The sequence below is a fragment of the Macrobrachium rosenbergii genome, chromosome 29 (genome assembly GCF_040412425.1).
Source record: "Macrobrachium rosenbergii isolate ZJJX-2024 chromosome 29, ASM4041242v1, whole genome shotgun sequence".
Lineage (NCBI taxonomy): Eukaryota > Metazoa > Arthropoda > Malacostraca > Decapoda > Palaemonidae > Macrobrachium > Macrobrachium rosenbergii.
In genome coordinates, this window is record NC_089769.1 from 16,185,281 (window position 1) to 16,205,876 (window position 20,596).

The 20,596-nt window shown below is 35.5% G+C and overlaps 1 protein-coding gene across 1 annotated transcript in view; it reads left to right on the forward strand.

The window, feature by feature from the left end:
- Positions 1 to 20,596, forward strand: part of shtd (shattered) — a 59,266-nt gene that overhangs the window by 26,859 nt on the left and 11,811 nt on the right. Inside the window, exons 8-16 of the mRNA XM_067131155.1 lie at positions 332 to 3,068; positions 5,720 to 6,022; positions 6,555 to 6,689; positions 10,916 to 11,089; positions 11,756 to 11,880; positions 13,474 to 13,632; positions 17,842 to 18,001; positions 18,491 to 18,588; positions 20,320 to 20,451. Of these exons, the coding sequence (XP_066987256.1) occupies positions 332 to 3,068; positions 5,720 to 6,022; positions 6,555 to 6,689; positions 10,916 to 11,089; positions 11,756 to 11,880; positions 13,474 to 13,632; positions 17,842 to 18,001; positions 18,491 to 18,588; positions 20,320 to 20,451 (4,023 nt within the window). The remainder of the gene's footprint in view (positions 1 to 331; positions 3,069 to 5,719; positions 6,023 to 6,554; positions 6,690 to 10,915; positions 11,090 to 11,755; positions 11,881 to 13,473; positions 13,633 to 17,841; positions 18,002 to 18,490; positions 18,589 to 20,319; positions 20,452 to 20,596) is intronic.

A 20,596-nucleotide genomic window follows, 5' to 3' on the forward strand; every position in this document is an offset into this window, starting at 1 on the left:
TAAATTAGCCAACCCATAAGTTTGCCTGGTCTGGGGTTGTGCTTAATGTATATTTAGCCTGTCCTGTAAGGGTTAATAGCATCATAGCAGTGTTACAGGCTGATGTATTGTATTTTATAGTACATTGTTTTTCTCCTATACAATATTTTTATCTTGGGATGGTTCTTTTATGTAACAGAAATATGGTTCATCAGATGGCTTCACTTATAAAAGATTTATAGTACTTGTACTAAAGAGAGCCCTTGAGCCTTTAGATCTTTTGAGATGTAAGATATAACATAGTTGATTGCAAACAGTTTTGTTTGTCAGCGTTTTGCTTTTTCTTTCTCAGCCGTACCCAGTCACCATCATTGTTTGGAGGCCAAAATCTTCGTCTTCTCAGCTCGCCTTCATCACCAGGTCGTTCTCTCGGTCCCTTGTATTCGCCACGTTCAATGTATCCATCATTATCTAATGAATCTTTAATAGAGAGTGAACCTCTTGTCCCAGATATCTGCTTAGACCATGTGTGGACTGATCATTCCTCTGCTCGTGCTACAAAGGCATTCTTAACAGAAAGCAGTGTTGGCCAGAAATACATGTGCTTGATGTTAACTCAAGCTGGGATGTTGAGATGCATCAAGTATGAATACTCCAATGATCATTGCAGTCTTATATTTGGGTCTATATCATGCATTCCAGCCAAAGATGCTTTACCTATCAAAGCTTTGAGAATGATGATTGTGGTTGATGGGGGTGGCAGCCTCTCCTTGTATACTGGCGTGTCTCACGTATGCCGTGTGAACCTGAGTGGCGTGCCCCTTTTCAATTCTTCTTTGTTTAAAGACTTTTCATCACTCAACATATCATCTCGCTTGCAGAGCCCATCTACTCCACCTTACAGTAGGCACAGTCTCCTCACTTCTAGCCGACCAGCTTCTGCTGTTGATCCAAAGTTTGATTTGGGATTATCTCCTGTAATAACAGAAAAGTCTGCACTTGAGGGCTCCTTATTGGATGATCCTGGCTTGCCCCTCTCCTCTGCCATTGTATCCTTGAGGGATGAAACGAATTATAGAGTAACCTTAGAGCATGCCAGTGGAATACTGTATAGAATAACTTTACCAGCAGTGACCTCATCCCCAATTGTTAAACAAGCGTTGGGGGCACTTCAGTATATCCTTCCTCGAGAGAGTGCGCTCCTGTTGATGAATAAGTGGTATGCAACAAGGAATGCTCCAGGGTCAGGGGATTTTTCTCCACAAAGTGAGTGGACATTGTTCTCAATGATGCTGCTTTCAATGATGGGCTACGACACAGATAAGCTTGCATTAACGTCGTGCCCAGTCGAAACTTCAGGTTCCTGCAGCCCCTTAGTTGCTACAAAGAAATTCCGTGCTGCTGAAAGTGGCTCAGACAGTGACTGGGAATATATGTTATCGTCAGCCTTTCATATGGCAGCTGGAAATACATTAAGCGAGATACTTGGATTACAGCGAGTCGGGGTGTTGCGGAAGCCTCAGGATGATTGTAAGGCAACAGCCAATATTAAAGCGCCCTTATTTTCCCATCTTCCATCAATTTTATTTGCTCTTCATTTGGTGTATGAGGATTTTAAACTTAATACTCTCCACTGGGAATTTTGTAGTTTATTGGTAACATGTTTACATCAGCTGGCTTCAGATATGCGGGCAGGTCAGTATCTCCATCACTACTGGAAAGATTTTCCTACTATATGCCCTTTAAATGGTGCTCCTACTCAGGTTCCTTTAGAAGAAATACAGAATTTAACTATTCCTGCATACTACACTGAGTGTCCTCCCCATGTACTTGGACATTTGTATACAATTATGGGAGGCATTGAAGTTGAACCATTTCCTTACATTCCTGAAGTATGCACTACAACCAGAAATCTGGTATTGTTATATTGCTTAGCTGCAGCAAATTGTTCTCTGCAGGGCATTCCTTTTGAACGTTTCTTACTACGTCTCAATCCCAGTGGACAAAGACAGCTTAATACAACAGAAATAATAATGGATTTGCTGTGTAAGGAGGAAAGGCAGTCAAACATTCATGAAAAAATTGTTCTCTTGACTGATCAGCTTGGATTGACTGTGCGTGACATTCAGCTGCTTTCACCTGGTGTCTCTCTTCTGTTGATGAATGCCCAGCATATGTGTCGTATGTACCCTCCTCAGGACTGGCCAGCATCAGCCTATCACTTGATTCATAGGCCTGATCTTGTTGCTCAAAGAGAAGCAGCCACCAAAAATACTGGTCAAAGTAAAGATCCGTTTAATATTAAAGTGAGGTGTCAGAGAGATCCTGATTCAGTGCAAGAAGTCAAAAAAGTGTCCCAGCAATTGAAGGATGAGGAAGATGGAATGGAAACACTGGACATGGACATGTTAAAGCTTAGGTGGCGAGAAGATCAGCGCGTAGCAGAAGTGCGCCACATGCTGTGCTCTTCTCGTGCAGTTACAATAAATATTACACAGCGTCCAGAAGTGTCAGACCATGACTTCTTAGAAGAACAGGAGCGACATCTTTATGCCCTTTGTATTAGGACAATGTCATTACCAGTTGGTCGAGGAATGTTTACTCTCTTTTCTACTGCACCTGTCATGACAGAAACCCTGCCCATTCCCAAGCTTAATCTCTCGGGCAAAGCTCCACCTCGAGGTACTGCCATTGACCTCTCAAGTATTGAAGTACCCCCTAATATGGATATGTGGCCACATTTCCATAATGGAGTAGCTGCTGGCCTTAAAATTGCTCCAAACTGTGGTGAAATTGATTCAACATGGATTGTTTACAATAAACTTAAAGGTTCACTGGATAGTCCTACTGAACATGCTGGCTTTTTAATGGCCCTTGGACTGAATGGGCATCTCAGGAATTTGGCTACAGTAAACATTCACGATTATCTTGAGCGAGGCCATGAAATGACCAGTGTGGGCTTGCTCCTTGGTATATCAGTCGCAAAGAGAGGCACAATGGATATTCAGACCACAAAATTACTTAGTGTCCATTTAGAGTGTCTTCTGCCCCCAACATCCACAGAGCTAGATGTCCCACACACTGTGCAGGTATTGTATTTTTTCTCTCTTGAAATTGGTTAGCTATTGTCATTAATAAAATTAATTTTTCAAATATAAGTAATAACTCTCTGTTGTGGAGGAGTAGATAGAAAGCCTCTAAAAGGAACTTAACGTGTAGGTCATTTTGTTTGATGATTTTATTTTCGTTTTTACTAAATTTGAGTAAATATAGGAAAATCTGATAAAAATTAATCACGTCAAACAACAAAGAGTCTAATGTAAACTGATGTACATATTTGTTGTGGAGAAGACATAGGATTATAGAAAGGAAAGATAGTTGTGGGTTATAAGATGCTTTCACCACAAATTTGTGAAATTTATTTCCACAAAAGACATCCTCATCCCATATACTGTAGACTGTATAAGAGTCAGGGCTCCTTGTATGATTATGTAGTAAGATGGTTCATATGTCCTTAAGCGTAGAGAATTTTTTTAAGCATCACACTGGAATTACTCTCTGGGTGTAAGTTGGTAGATGACTTGGCATTCTCACCCTCACCAACACAGGAGAAGTGCTGAGATTCGAGACAGATTAATGAATACAATGCAGTAGCATAATATATGTGAAATGGCGAGACGTTTGGCGTCTTCACAAACAGAAACATACGGATGAAATAACCAATCGCAATGAGATAGAGAGAGAGGGAGAGAGAAAACAGACTGACATTTATATGATTGTTCATGAAAGTTCAGTTTGCATGCAGTGCAAAAGATAGAGACAGAGAGATGTAATAAACAAACAGACATTCATACAGTTGCTCATGGAAGTGCATTTACGTGTGATTGACGGATGAACTGACAACTTATACCTTTAAACTCAGTGATTTTCACTACATTATCAACGACAGCATATGTATGCTGTTAATTAATTGTATATTGAAAATTATTAAATGAACACAAATATTCTCATTTCATTTGTCAATTATAGGTAAATTTCAGTCTGTGAACAGTCATTTGAATGTCTGTGTCAGTCCATTGACTCTTTCAGTCTCCCCCACGTGTATCGCTACATTTTACTCCAAGTTATGATGAAGTTAATATCCCTTAAAAAATGTGAGTAGTATAAAGAAAACCCCAGAGAGAGATATAGAGAAGGAGAAATGCTAAATTTTTGGGGGGGAAAATTTTGACAGAAATGAGCTAACACATAGTAAGTACAGTACATAGTTTACTTCAATGCAATGCATGTGTACATATGCACACTTATGCATACACAGACTGAAAAATGTATGTATGTAAACACTACATTACTGTATTAGGTACAGTTCTGTACTGTACTGCATTAGGTACAGTACTGTACTGTGACCCCGTATAGAAACTGGGCTAAGCTGAGAAGAAGACTGTACTGCATTAAATATTAACAAAAATACTGAACTTGAGAGAGGGGGGGAAGTGGGAGGCAATTCACAATGAGTGTAATGTTTTGCAGTTTACATTAAAATGAGATGGTGTATATAGTTTTTAAAATATTTGTACGAGTTTTGTGTATTTTGCAAATCTTTTATGCATAACCAGGTAGAACTATTACAGTTGGTTACATTTCTGTAGGCTATACTGTATTGTATGTTTTTTAAAACCAGTTTCTATTGCATATATATCTGAAATAGAATGCTAAATAAATTATTTTAAACAATGGTAATTACAAAATGTCAGTTAGACAGGAATTGCTGCAAATGTAAGCTATGAGAGTTAGCTCTAGGAAATCATGTAGGGTGTATAGAACTCTTCTGTTACATGAAAGATTTTATTACTTTTTGGGACGGATAAATCAAACACCTCCCCCTCTTCCCCCCATGTTAAGCAGAGGTGCCAGTGCACCAGCTGAAATCTAAATGCCATAAGTTTTTGTGTTATCCACGAGCAAAGTTGCTGTGGTGTTTGAAGTTTTCAAAACCTTAACACCATTTTTCTGGCCATTTTTTTTTAGAGCACCCTATATAGACCACAGCTGAGTTATAAACTTAAGAAAATAAGAAAAATTGTGGTGAGAAACAAGCATTCAAAAGGGCCTTAAGCCACAACCTGGTCCTAAGTCCAGTTCTTAATAAATTCATGATTCTTTTTACAGCTTTTTTTTTCTTTAGGTTGTCAATTAGTTATTGTGATGCAATATCTTTAAAAAGTACTGTATAAACATTTTTCTTGCTGCTGGGACAACTTTTTTCTCCTCAGTATTCATCTGTCGTCTCCACAACACATTTTTACATCAGCTGTCATGCAGTTGTTTATGGACATGAACTAGAGTTTCATAGAATTCCTTATGTTAAACTTCAGCCTTAGCAATTACCTGTGATTACTCCACCCTGCAGCTAATTTTAAACACATATTCAAGTTGAGGTGAAGGTTTAGTGTAGAGAAATGCTCTTGTAAATTAAAACAAACCATATATATATTTAAAGTCTTTAGCATTAAGGCTTACATATGCAATTTATGCTTGACATTACATAGTTTTCCAGACCTTCAAATATTCAAATTGTGGCCCTGACATTGTTTGCATGTCTTGTATTATATGGAAATAGTTAAACCAGTGCAATGTATGTTTTGTGTAAGTTGCATATATGTTACTGTATCTTAGTTTTCTTTCTTACTCAGAGCCTTAAAATTTTCATTTAATAATTTTTATAAATTTGTATCATTAGGTTGGTGCTATAATTGGCGTAGGGCTTGTGTATCAGGACACCGCACATCGTCACATTGCAGAAGTCCTTCTGCAAGAAATTGGACGGCCACCAGGACCTGAAATGGAAAATTCAAATGATAGGGAATCTTATTCTTTGGCAGCAGGATTAGCTCTTGGGTTAGTACTTTTCGGAAGGGGTGGAGAAGCTGCAGGTTTCACCGATTTAAATATTGCAGGAGAATTGTATCATTACATCGAAGGAGGACACAAAAGACCTCTTTTCGGAAGTAAAGAGAAGAAGTCACCAAGTTACCAAATAAAGGTAGGCTTATAGTATTTATTTTAATTCTGTAATTGTTATGATGTGTAAGAGTAATTTGGAGAAAAGCTCATTTCAGATCTCTTGTAGCAGTGTTTTAGCTGTATGCAGAGAGTGAACCTTTATTTGGCTGAAGCCCATGCAGCTTTTTAGATATTTATGTTGGAGCCAAGCAACCAGTGTTTTTCATTAATTGTTTTATGGTGCAGTGTTATCTGAGCTTAAAGAAACTTTGAAATTATTTAAAAGGGTTATTTTTGGCTTAAAATTTATTTTCTTTGATTAAAGTGTTTTTCCAGAAAATATTAGTCTTGAATTATATGTAAGTAGTAAGCTTGGCAATAATTGAATTGTTTCATTAATGACATTGGTCAACTCTTCCACTTTTTGTTTCTGAGTAAGTAGTCTGGTGTGAATGATCATAGTTGTTGCAGTGACAGTTCACAGTATTCATTCCAACAAAATCTTGAACATTTTATTATGAAGTTGACAGGAGATATCGAGAAATTGCTAAGCGATTATCTTCTGATTTTAGGAAGGAGAGTGCATGAATATAGATGTCACTGCCCCAGGAGCCACATTAGCACTGGGAATGATATATTTTCGTAGTAACAACAAAGCTATTGCTGAATGGATGGTTGCCCCAAGTACACCGTATTTATTGGATCAGGTAAGAGTCTTTACATTCAGTCAGACAGTGTAGTAGTTTCAAACTATATTTGTTCCCTGACCTTCTTGGGGACTTGTTCCATGAATCCCTCGCCCCATCTCAGAATTAGTGGACAGTATATTCAGTTTCTTAGATGAAATGGTGTAGCCAACAGAGTAGGGTAGTTTCATACGAAAAACAAACATTAGGTACAATACTATTAATCATCTTTAGATTACTTTTGATTCTTAAACAATGTGAATGCTGTGTAAACAGTTACGCTGTTACATTTAAGGCATATAGCAATAAGAGAAAAAAAGACAGTACATATCCAGTGTGGACACAGTAGTTGAATGTTTATATATTATACAATTACCTGTGTTGTAGTAAGGTCTTGAAAGAGCAGTGGCTTATGTCTGTATACAGTACAATGTCTAATTAAACCTCATCTTATATACAGGCAGTCCCCGGTTTACGACGGGGGTTCCGTTCTTATGCCGCGTCGTAAGCCGAAAATCGTCATAAACCGAAAAATCATCAAAAATCCTAAGAAAACCTGACTTTTAATGCTCTGGGTGTATTGGAAATGATGTAAAATGCATTTTTATTGAGTTTTTCATCAAAAAAACCTCCAAATTTTTATTATTCTGCCGTTTTGGAGCCATATTTCTTCCGTCGGATCGGCATACAACGCGTTGTAACTCTGGAACATGCGTCGTAAACCGGGAAATAATTTCTGATGAATATATCTGAAAAGCATCGTAACCTCGGAATGTCGTAAGCCGGACCCGTCGTAAACCAGGTACTGCCTGTATTGTATATAAAAATATAATGTTTATTTCAGTACATGTACGTATGTAACAATGCATCACATAAGGCAAATACAGTGACTTCTCGCTGATTGTGGAATCACTTACAAAGTGAAAATGCTAAAATGTTTATATCAAAAACACAATCTACTATCCTAATGTACACTCAAGAAACTAAGATAAATAGCTGTACATGATAACTTGTGACTTGAGACTTGCATACATTCTGGCTTGCTCACAACACTACAGAGGACTAGAACATTTCAACAGAAGAAAACCAAATATATCAAACTTTAACATCTTGACAAGTGTTGTATACAGCATCCTCAATAATGTACATCTTTATGAAATACTGATTCAGAATATTATTCTAGGCTGAGGTAATCTCTGCTAGTGCTTATCCCTCCAGTAATGCCCTCCACTCAAAACTTGTAGCTGTAGAATGCTGTGGCCCACCTCATGATCTTTGGACTTTCAATCTTGCATCTTTGTATGTAAGCAGGTGGCTTGTGTCGGTATCATGAAATCCACTCCATATAGATGGAATCTCAACTGCAAGTACTATTACTAGGCATTCCTTGTCAATTATATAGTAGTTGTTTTTTCTAATATGTAGCTGACCCTTTGTCCAAGGAATTCCACTTCTCTGTATCCTATGTAACACTTGGAAGGTCAGATAGTCAGTAGCATCTTTCACTTGATTGTGTAGGCCAATGAGTCCTACGATGTGTTCTTCCCATGATGTTGTGTGATGGTCAGTGTTTTTTTAGTACCAGCCAGGATCATCTTATCACCCTGCTGAAAGTCCTTGGCAAGTTCATCAGTTCAAATGGCTTTCTCTTGAACTAGTAGCATCCACTCAGCATTATGAAAGCTGTCTTCTTCTTTGATGCTTCTTCCATTGGGATCTGCCAATGTCCCTTACTCAAGTCCACTTTGTGAAAAAGCTGTTTTTACAGTTTCACCATCATGTGAGTTTTATTTTCCATGGGTATGATGATAATTAAAGATGTAAAAGTAGTACTCAGCCTGTGAATATATGAAAATTTTCAAATAAATTTGTATCTACAGTGCTGAAAATGGAACTCACATGATTCATAGGTTATATGAAGAAATCTGTTGGAGACAAAATTTGAAAGGTTACATGTGTGAAATTGGATGATATGCAATTATTTATGGTAAAATAATCAAGAGAAAGAATTAGTGTTAGCACCTGAATGGGAGTGAGTGTTGTCTCCTTTAAACATATGAGTAATTTTAAAGGACATTTCTTTAATGGTGATTACAGCGAGTACATAGATATTTTGAATATGTGTTTCACTGCTTATTATTTTTACTTAATTTTCTTTGTTGACTTTATCTTGGGGCTTCATTGTAAGTAAAACATTCATTTGTAAGTGATTAAATCTTAAATAATGCAGAGAAATTACGGAAAGCAAATCGCATATTAAGTAAAACACCACTGTTGAAATAGAGAAACAAGAACAATTGAAAGGAAAAATGGCGTATTGCATCCCTATGATTCTGGGGTAAATAATTTTCTCAGTATTTTTCATACAGTATTACAATATTAATTTTTACTTCCTGTCTGTACACTAATATAATTGATTGTTGATTTAGTTATAAAATACTTTCATTGACATGATTAATTAAAATTTTTTAAAAGATAAATAATCAGTTGGCATGAATTTGTTAGGCTATGAACTTCTTGTAAATCTGGCCTTCATCAGTTTCTGTAGGTACTGTATTTTTCACTGATGTTTACTGTGCTGCCATGTAAACGACAGCATTTTAAGAGACAGTGAGAGTTGGTCATCAGGTACGAATGCATAAGACACGATACATTTTCAGTGTACAGTACTGTATCTACTCAACATCATTTTCCATAGGTATATTTTTTTTTTACTAATACATTGCTGTACACTAACATTTTCTACCCAAGTTATATTGTATTTTGTGAAATTACGCACTGCATTGTTCATTTAATATAAAGTTCTTTATGAAAAGAAAGAAAAGCTCTTAGACTGTATGTGTGAGTATTCATTTACTAAGATTTCAGTCTTGAGTTGATGCATAAGAGACATAGTGCAGTGTGTTTTGAGTCAGTTTTTAATTAGTGTATGAAGTCACATTACATGTTGTTTGTTATTTAAACCACATGTACAATACATAGGCTTGGTTTGAACTTAGCACTATGTATGGTATTGTAAACATACATGGTCTACAGTACCTGTATTGAATAGAAGTGCCTTAATTTTTGACAATTAGAATTAGAGCATGGTTTTCAGTCCATAAACCTATCATAAATCAAGGGAAACCTACACTGGTTTAGGGTTTTATTGTTTGAATGTTGCTGTTTGAACAAATTTCTGTTACTGTACTGTATTGATTTTTTTGTGCTATTTTCTCAAGATATCTGTGCTTTATGTCTTATTGCCCTTAACTGATATCTATGATACTCGTTGCCTGATATTGTGTTTCAGTAAGTTGAATAAATGGAAATTTGTGCCAGTAAGCATTTTAAAGCATTAAAAAAAAAATAAAAAGTAGACTCCTTTTGTGTACCATGTAAGCATTTGTTTGGTCATGAGTTGCAGCATGATGACAACTTATAAGATGGCATCCCATGAGATTATAATAAGAGCTGAAAATTTCTGCTCCATCAGAATTGTGGTATTAGTTGTAGTGTCTGAGTCATCATATAGCTCACATGTTATATGTGAACATTTAACATCAGTTGTGCTGCTGTATGATGGTTTTGTGTATTTTATAAATTTAATGTAGATTAATTGCACAGTATGATACAGAGTAAATCTTGTGTAAGTGCGTGCCATAGTAGAGCAGCATTTGCCACGATTCGTTCATTAAAGACCCTTTGGCAGTCTCCTTTCATACTAATTCCCCTGTTACAGAAGTACTTATTTTGTATCTCCATAACTATATATGTTAGTATTTCTTTTATGAGTTATCTTTACTGATTGTGTAGTCCAGAGTGCTGTATTAAACTGTACATGGACATGTTTGTGAAGTTAATTAAAGAACCCAATTTCTTCATACTGATTTAAGGACCATACTGTATACCTTATTTTTTTTTGGTAATGTGTTTATAATACAGTAATTTGCCAAAGTACAAGCTATAGCCATTTTGTAGTCCAACTAGACTTATCCTTCAAACCTGGTTTACAGCAGTATTTTGGGGCACAAATAGTTAATATAAATAAAAAATTGCATAGTGTACTTTGCTTGCAATACATAAACTACAGTATGTTACTGTACAGTACAGGAACTTTCTGGTATCCACCCATATTTCATTCACTTATGAAATACGGTGTGAAAGTAATGAAATTAAATATAGTAAAAGTAATGAAGTTTAATTTCTTTGTACGGGAGTTCCCCTTTGTTTCTGAACCGTGGCTGTAATAAAAAAGTATTTTTCAGGTAAGGCCAGATTTTCTCTTGTTACGCACCATTGCCCTTGGCTTGATATTGTGGGATGATGTTGTACCAACTTCTCGTTGGATTGAGAGCCACGTTCCTACTACTGTTCTGACTCATGTGCATCGAGGTGGAAATCAGTCAGCACCAGGAATCGACTATGAATCAATGCATCAGGTTCGTAAATTCAGTGATTTGGTGAACTTAAATATGTCAAAGTGTTAATTAGTATTGTATACATTTTTTTGTGTACATGGTCTACATAACACTTACATGAATCAAAGTACAGTAAATGCAGTTTTTTGGGTAACAGCAGACTTAAAAACTTACCTGCTGTTTGCCTGTAGAAAAAATGAAGAATTGAAATGTTTTCACAACTGGGTGGCTGAGTGGAGATCTGAGTTTCATTTTCAAAGCTACTGTAGTGCCTTTGAGTGGTTGAGTTTCATTTTTGAAGGTGCTGTGGTGCCCTTGGGTTTCTGAACTCCTCTTGTCTATTTAGTAAAGAATTTCAGCATATTTGGAAATTAATAGCTGCAATGAAGTACAGGTATAGGACTGCAAGAGATTTTATCTCCCAGGTCATAATTTATTTTATCATGATGTTCATTAATACATTACTATAATTATAGAAGTTGCTAGCAAAAATTGTATCATCCATTCATATCCTCTGCAGACAAAAATAAGAAAGGAATAGTTGTTAAAGATGAAAGCTACTTAATTTCATAGAAGATATTATGATATGGAAATATGGATGTATCATTTTAGCAATTTAGGGTAAGAATGAAATATAGAAACTTGATTTTATAATGAATGTGATTTTCCCCATCTTGTTTACATTAGGCTTACTACAACATTCTCGCTGGTGCATGTATGGTGATTGGCTTAAAGTTTGCTGGGTCTGCAAACAGTGAAGCCTTTCAGATTCTCTGGAAATTCACACGAATGTTTACAAATTTTACAAAAAGGTAAGTAACCTTTAAAGTACTCTTGCTCTGTCAGCACAGCAGTGTTGATGCAGGGAATTAGGACTTTTAACTAGGCACATTCTTTTTGTAATATAAGTTTAATCTAAATTCAGTGTTCCTATTACTGTCTGTAACTATCCAGTTTTCTTGAAAAGAATTTAACCAAGAGTCAAGATGGGCATAAAATTGAGATCATAAGTTCCAAGAAAATTTGAGACAGTTTGTCTTAGTTGCAATCTTCATTTTCTTTAAATCTGTGCACAAAAAGTTGATTCAAAAGTTGTTTTTGTATTTGCGTGTGACATTGAATGGTCAGGTTTGAAGTTATGTTCATGCTGTTGTCAGTCATTTGCTATTTTGTTTATGAAACAGATTTTTTAAATGAACCTTGGCCTCTCCATTATATAGCTTGGCGTAGTAGTTCGACAGATTGGAACAAAAAACGAGAACACTTGTACACATCCCCTGTGAATACCAGGGGCAACTGTATAGAGGATAATACTAGTATGACTGAAGAAGTTAAAGGGATGCATGTCTTGTCTGGTTTCCCATCTAGTAACTGGTTAGGTCCTCTGCTGCTTCTCTTCTATCTGTTACTCCAAAGGAAGATACTACAAAAGTATTTACCGCTTTAAAAATTGTAAAAAGGAGGGAGATTAGAAGAGAAATTATTGAAAGAGAGTTAAGGATAAAAAGATTAATAAGCAGTTTTGAAGGATCTGAATTAGGAGACTTCTGTAAGCTGTAATCAGCACAGCAGGCACACAAAATGTGGGGCAGGTTACTGTGGAATACCCGTGGTTTCAGGTGACGTACACTTGGAGCTACTGCTGCTTTTCTTTTGCAATTTGTGGGACATCTGAGATCACAAATGTGGGATGTATGTAAGTGATGGGTTTGTGGATGAACAAATTAAATGTCTTATAGGATATATGTTGGAATGTAAATTTATTTCCATTCATAAAGTGTTTTTAAAGATTGAACATTAAACTGGATCTACATAAAATTTTCTTTGAGAAATTTCATGTATTCATAATCTTTAGCTGCCTCTCCCTCAGAGTTTTTATGATCAAGACAAAGTTTAGATTTATTTATAACCTTAGTTTATGCATGCTGTTTTTCAAAAATTAATTGAAATTCATTACAGGGTTTGAATGAATCCACAACGTTAACTGCCCTTCCGACAGCAACAAGTCAATATGACTCCACAGTCTTGAGTGCAGTTCTCTTTTGTATTTGAACTTCTTTGAATGTGACTCCAAGAGCATATACTAATAAACCAAAACTGATGTATTACTGCAGAGCATCTCAACAGCATGTATACCAGAGTAGATGCAGTCCCAAGGCCCCCCTTTAACTACAATTGACTTAGAGCCAATTTATGGAATAAAATTTGCAGCAGTACCTTCAAGTAAAGGAACTCTGATCTTATTACCTAACTGTGCTTCTCTTCTTTCAGCATAGCTGTCTGTAGCTTTATGTCAGGTCACTGGAATTAACTTGAATTATTGGCTACTTAAGATGCTATTGTATTGATAGTTTGTATTATAATTTTATATTTTTAATGATTCGCTTATTCCACAATCTTTATAGGAGTGTAGCAGAGCTTGCAGGCAAGTCCACGATTGAGACTTGTTTGAATGTCATTCTTTTAAGTCTCTCCATGGTGATGGCTGGAACAGGTGATCTTGACGTCCTCCGTATCATCAGATACTTGCGCTCAAAAATTGGCCCTACAAATTCCACTGTTGGGTATGTATTGAATATTTTGGGTTTACAAGTGTCTTGTGTTAAGATGGAGTAGAATCCAGTCTAATTTTAGGTTTATCAGGGTAACCTTCAAATCAAGATGCAAACAATTGTTGGGTTTGGATATGATGACTGGCCACAAAATTTGGAACACACAGGTCTATAGAATACACTTAATTGATAGTAACTAGAAGGGCACAAATAATATTTTAATGTGAACTGGGTTACAACCCATTGTGATCAGTACACCCAGTAGCTTAAGTGTTGGTTACCTTACTAAATAAAAGACCAAAATGATACATTCCATTTATGCTTCACCACCACCACCACTTCCAGCACTGTGTGAAGCTAGTGTTGTTTATGCTTACTAATTATAATTAAGAGCAACTGTTATTGGCACCATTGAATTGTTTTTAACAAGACAAGTTAGTTAGGTGAGTTACATACATACTGGATTTGCATGTATGTTTCAAGAGAATTTTTATACAGTACTTAGCTGGGTTGAATAGTTTTTCATAAATTTTTTAATGCAAGCTTTATCTAGGATTATGTTCAAGACAAGAGCTTTGATAATGTTTTATTAGAGCTTCAACATTTTTTTCAAGTATTAAGGCTAATATGAAAAAGATTTGACCAGGAGACCACATTGTTATCATCATCACAGAGTAATATGATGAGACCACCAAATCAAGTTTCTGGATTTTCTTGCCAAAGGATTTCCTCATTAGTTAGAGGTAAAATCTGGAGAAAAGTAAGGAAGTTTTTAAGATGTTGGACACTGAAGACCAACAAAGATATGTAAGTTGAAAAGCAATATACATCACTGTCCAGAGTTGAAGGACTGTCCAAAGTACAGTTTTCAACATTTACAAGACACCCAAATGATTAAAAGTAAGGTTTTCATACAATTTTCAATTATATTTCTGGTTACGATGATTTTATGCTTACGACACGGCGTCAGAACAGAACCCCCGTCAGAAACTGGAGACTGCCTGTATACATATCCTGTAATGAAAAAACAGCAAAATATCAATATAATGTTATTTCACTTACAGAATCCATTTATATTGTATTACAGTGAACCCCCCGTATTCGCGTTGTCAACGTTCGCGGACTCACGCATTTGCGGGTTTCTCTGTGGAACATATCTAGCCATCATTCGCGGAAAATTCGCCGATTCGCGGTATTTTTCACTGAGAAATATTCACTAATTACTGTATTTTCATATAATTTTCATGAATAAATGCACTTTTTGTGATAAAACTAATAAAATATTCAGATATAAGCATTTTTACAGGGTTTTTCTGTGTTTAAGCTATCAAAATGGGCAGTTCTAATTGTTTTTAGAGGGGTTTTAAGCATTCGCGGATTTGACCCATTTGCGGGGGGGTGTGGGACGCATCCCCCACAAATACGGGCGTTCACTGTATTACGTTGATCTCTTATCATCGTAATATATATTAAAAACCTATTGTCCCAACATTTACAGGCAGTCCCCAGTTTACGACGGTTCCGGCACAACGTTCGAGAGGTTCGGCGCTTTTCAAATATATTCATCAGAAATTATTTCGCTTGATGTTCGGGGTTACGACACGTCGTCACGCCGATATCATATGGCCCCAAAACGGCAGAATAATCATAATTTGAAGGTTTTTTGATGTAAAACTCAATAATAATGTTTACCCTTCAACATTAAAAGTATTTTCTTATGATTTTTGTTTTCACGATTTTCCGTAAACATTTTTCATATGTAAGAACGGAACCCCGTCGTAAAAGTATAATTGTTTTCACTGATGTAAACATTTTTTTCTTTGCTTTACTGTACTGTACTTCATTACAAGTTTAGTTGACTCAATGGTTATAACACATATTATAACAGTACACAGGAGAATATTTTATCACTATTGATGTTTCATCTCTAATCACCATAAAAATATTGAAAATCCAAATTTCATATGTAAGTAACACAAGGTTATACTCTCCTCCCCAGCTAGTTAACCATGCATATTTAAATATTTAACTACTGTACAGTATTTAACTCTGCTTGTGAATTTCCAATGTTTTCCCTATCTGAAAAAAGAAAATGGGACAGCTTCAATACTGTTTGAGAGAAAATGGCTGTGTTTGAATGTAGAGGGGAGGACTTGTCTTTAGTTTTCACAGATAGCTGTAAGCCATATATTTTTAAGGGTAATGTTGTAAGATGACTTTGAAATTATATTAAAGGGTTTTAGGATGATAGTTTAAGGTATATTTGGTTTGAAATATTAAAATAGGCAGTGAACTAGTAAAATAGGTGCAGTAGTTATAAGCATTTTTAGAGGTATTCTTTGGTGTTTGAACTATTAAAATAACCAATTATAAGCTTTTTTAGAGGGGGATACCAGCTTAACACGGATTTTCGTTTAACGCAAGTGGTTGTGGTCCCTAATCCCCATGATTACTGGGGACATACTGTATGCTGGTTTAACTTCATATCATATTTATGTATAAAAATAAAGATAATACAAGTTTTTCTTACTGATTTTACACTTAAAAGCATGAAAAGTTATAAATTACTTCAATATTACACATAAGCACTTCTACAGGGTTGTTTGAAGATTTCACAAATTTCACAATCTGTGAAAAAATTGCAGATGCAAATTAGTTAGTTTCAATGAAAATTTCATAAATCTGTGAATTCACGAAAGCTGAAATGCATGTGCACAAGATATTACTGTAATTTAAGTGTTATAGTTATCAAACATGAAACAGTAAACATCATCCAATTTTGAGTAAAAAAAAGTCAGAGATATGGATCAGCATCTGACTCGGAATAAGAAAAAACAGTATACTGTATGTTCAAAGCCGGGAAATTCTTTTCACATTGTTACTGAATATAAAAAAGTAAGTGTAAATTTCAGGAGAAGCTATCATGAAAAAATTATGATAGTTTCCATTTTAATTATGATATTTTTAAGATTTTTTCTTTTATTTACTATTTTAACTAAGAATGATTTATACACTTTTTGTAGGGTTAAAGGAGTTCTGATTACGTACTCATTAGCAAAGATAACCTTCTCTGGGGTTAGGATAGGCCTGTGAAAAACACCTTCAGCCTCTAGGATGGACAGCTTATTGTCAATAAAAAATAGCTTCTTGAATGCCAGGAGATATGGTAGCTTTGGGGCTATGGACTATCCATAATGAAGGATTGAAAATTTGCATGGTGCTTTCACTAAATTCCAACTCAAGAGATCAGGTATTAGATATCAGTGTTCCTAAATACAGTACAGTATTGCAGAAACTCAACCTCATTAATGCTCTCTCCGTTCAATGTTATTTCATCTCTTTGAGTGTACAGTGATAAACCATTACCTGGTATCACTCAACTGTTGACTCCAAATCTCTTGACAAGCATTCATCAACAATAGCTTTACATATTTAACATGAATACAAATAAATTCAAGACCTTCCTTAATATTGGCCTGAGGAAGCTGTCAAATGCCTTCTCATAACCAAAAAAAGCCTCCAGAGGGGAATTCTTAATGCAATATACTATTATATCATACATATGTCTTTATGCAAGTATCTGATCTTTGCAACCCCTACCATTTCTAAACCCAGCTTGTTCATTTTTCCGAGCATTTTATCAGTTTCTTTCTCCAGTCCATTGAGAATAAGTATACTGAATATTTTCATAGTAATTGACATAAGTGCAATTCATCTTCTAACTGCCAGTCATCAGGCTTGTTTCCTTATTTTATACTCTGCAAAACATTCAGATGGTGGCATTGATGATTAAATTGTAGTGTTGAATAATCTGCAGTAATACAAGAGCAAACCAAATAAAAGCAGTAGATAGATTTAAGCACTCAAGAGTACTTTCTTGTAGGTGAAAGGATTTTACATGCTAAAGGTATAGAATAGAAATTATTATTCTGAATTTCTCTCCCTTAATGAGTCATATGGGGATTCTCAAAGGGGTTTTTGTCATAGAATTTGTTTTTGAATAAATAATGAAAATTGGAGCAAGAAAGTTAAAAGTTTGGTAACAGGCTTGGAAGAGACCAGAAGTATTGGACACTAAACGGAAAACATAAGCAGTGCAGCTGGGATCAAAGGTTCACTTGGCAAAACCTCAAGTGCCTCATAGTGGATGGCATACAAGGCACAGTATAAGTAATACCCACAGATGGGTAGAAGATGGAATTTATGTTTTTCCTCTTTCAGGTATGGGTCCCATCTTGCCATTCATATGTCCTTGGGATTTTTGTTTTTAGGAGGAGGGAGATTTTCTCTAGGTACAAGCAACATGGCTATTGCTGCATTGCTAATTGCTTGCTTCCCAAAATTCCCGACACACTCAAATGACAACCGTTATCACTTGCAGGTTAGTGGATAAACAAAGATACTTCTAAGGAAGTTTTGTAGATACTATATTGAAGTTCATCATAACTCCTAACATTTGAATTCATGTGTTGTGATAAGTAAACACTACCATGCAAATATGTTCATCTCATATGTTATTGATAATAGTGACTTTTATGTCACATTGCCAATTGAAAGTACACAGTTTGATATGCATCAAGTATATGAATTTCATTGTTATCAGACAATTGTATTGTCATTTTTTTTACCTGTAATACTTGTAGACATAATATAAAAAAATATTTCACAATCAGTATATTTTCAAAGGAGGGTAGCTAGTGTTCAAGAGAAAGAAATTAGTTCCCAAATTTGCTGTTATGTAGCATCTGTACTTTTTAGCATATGCCATCACCATTAATGTACATATTCAAGGCCTATTTCATAAGTAGTTAAGAGTGAGTGCAAAATTATGAATTGACAGTATGTATCAATATTAAACTTTTTCTTACAGGCTCTTCGCCATTTGTATGTGTTAGCTGCTGAGCCAAGGTTGTTAATACCAGTTGATGTTGACACAGGCCGTCTTTGTCAAGTTCATGTTACGTTGAAGTAAGTAAAAATTGCATTAAAATTGCAGAATATTCCAAAGCATATCTATTAAGTGATTTTTGGGACTAAGTAATACCTTTCTAATCTTAGCCAAGAATATTGTTTATTTATCAGATTATCAGTTATTTCATTCATTACATTTGGTTGGAGCTTTCATTGGAATGGGTTTATCTGTGATTTTTTTTTTTTATGTATTCCTCTGGTTATTGGAGTTTGGCTAAATTTCATTAATTTTGAATGTTTAGACTAGGATGGACATACCCATAAAATATCATTAGTCTTTGATTTTGCTCTCCTCATACCATTTCTCTGCTAATGTGAAGCCAACAGAACTGACCATATTTGGGGATGGAAATGAGTTCAGTAAAGGCCTGTTATTGTTTACCCCTTCACTGTCTTTGCACCTTTTTATTTTGTATTCCTTCTCAGTTCTTTTACTTGTGTCCTTTTGAATAGTATTTGTAATTTTGCTTTACTATTACATATGTACATGAGTCTTTTTAATAAGAATTCTTGAGTGAATACAAGACAGTGCTTGGAGAAGAATTTTCTTCATTAGAAGGCGTTAATGTGTAAGACTGTGAAGGTGGAAATTGAGAAGCACATTTTGTAGAGTGGTGGTTTAGAGTAGTGTGTCCATTTGGATACCACAAGGATAAACATTAAAATATGATAAAAAAACAAACCTGAGTTAGAAGATAAGGAAAGGAGAAAACCAGGTGTGCCATAGATTTGATATGATATAAGGATTAGTTCTTATGGTTAACAAAGTTTACTTTAGAGCATTCATAAGCAAGTAGAAAGATCAAAGTAAAAAAAAATTTATGAAGATATGAGAACCAGATTTTGTGACTTGGTATTGGTTTCAGGCCTTCATTGAGCTCACCTTCAGCACCCCAAGAATTACTTAATTTGTTGAAGCAGCAAGGGAAGGGAAAAAGTAAAAGCAGGGACAGTGATCAACATGAGATGGACAAGAGGGTGCACATAATTTGGGCTAAGGGGATGCAAGGATACTGCAGGGAAGAGGAGGATGTCAGATACCACAGGGACAATGGGAGTTTTGGGGTCTAGCACGCTCTGGGATACTGTACTACAAAACAAGGGGGATGGGAGGTTATGTCAAGAACAAAGATGATGTGGAAAACAGTCAGAAACTTGAATTGTGACAATTCAAAAGAGGTGTTACATTTTAGAGAAATGGCACAAGAAAGGGATATTTTGTGTGAGTTCTTAAAGGCCTTGTCCATCCAGAGGATGATGATGATTTGTTCTTAATTGTTTGGTTTGCAATAATTTGTACTGTAAATATAAGATGGTCAAAATTATCTGTTTCTATATATGCCAAAAAATGTCAATAGGAGTTGACAATGCATTACACTTGATGTGGTGCTTTATTGCATAGGGCCTGTTCAATGGCTTTCATTCATTCCACTGCATGTAATGGGGTTGTAAGTGTACAGCATATCAGGCACTTTTTATTGTGGGTTTTATATCCATCAGGAGTGCATTGTTTGGCAAGATTTTGTAAGCAAGTTTAAAAGTAGTAATATATCTTGGAGGTAAGATCTTTGTCTGATATAACTAACTTTTGAGACTTTAGTGCATATTATAAGTGAATACCTTTCAAAGATATTTTAACAATTTAAGAATTGTATAGGGTGTGCAAGAATATTGAGACTAAAGCTATGTTTGAAAGAATTCAAGGCAACATGTTTTTCCTCTCATCAGATTTAAGGACACCGACCAGTATAAAAACCAGATGTATGAAGCGATGGCACCACTGATGCTGCCAGAACTTTCTAAACTGGCAGAAGTGATTATAGAGGGAAATAATACCAGCAATAGGTATTGGACTGTCAGGTAGGTTAATGTATATATGATACAAGTTTTTTATCTTGGACTTAGGAGATTGTTTCTTATGTCTGGTCTTATGTCTGCAGTTTTATTTGTTCAGTTGCTTGGTCAAACTATGACATACTGTAATAATAATTATCTTTAGTTGCTG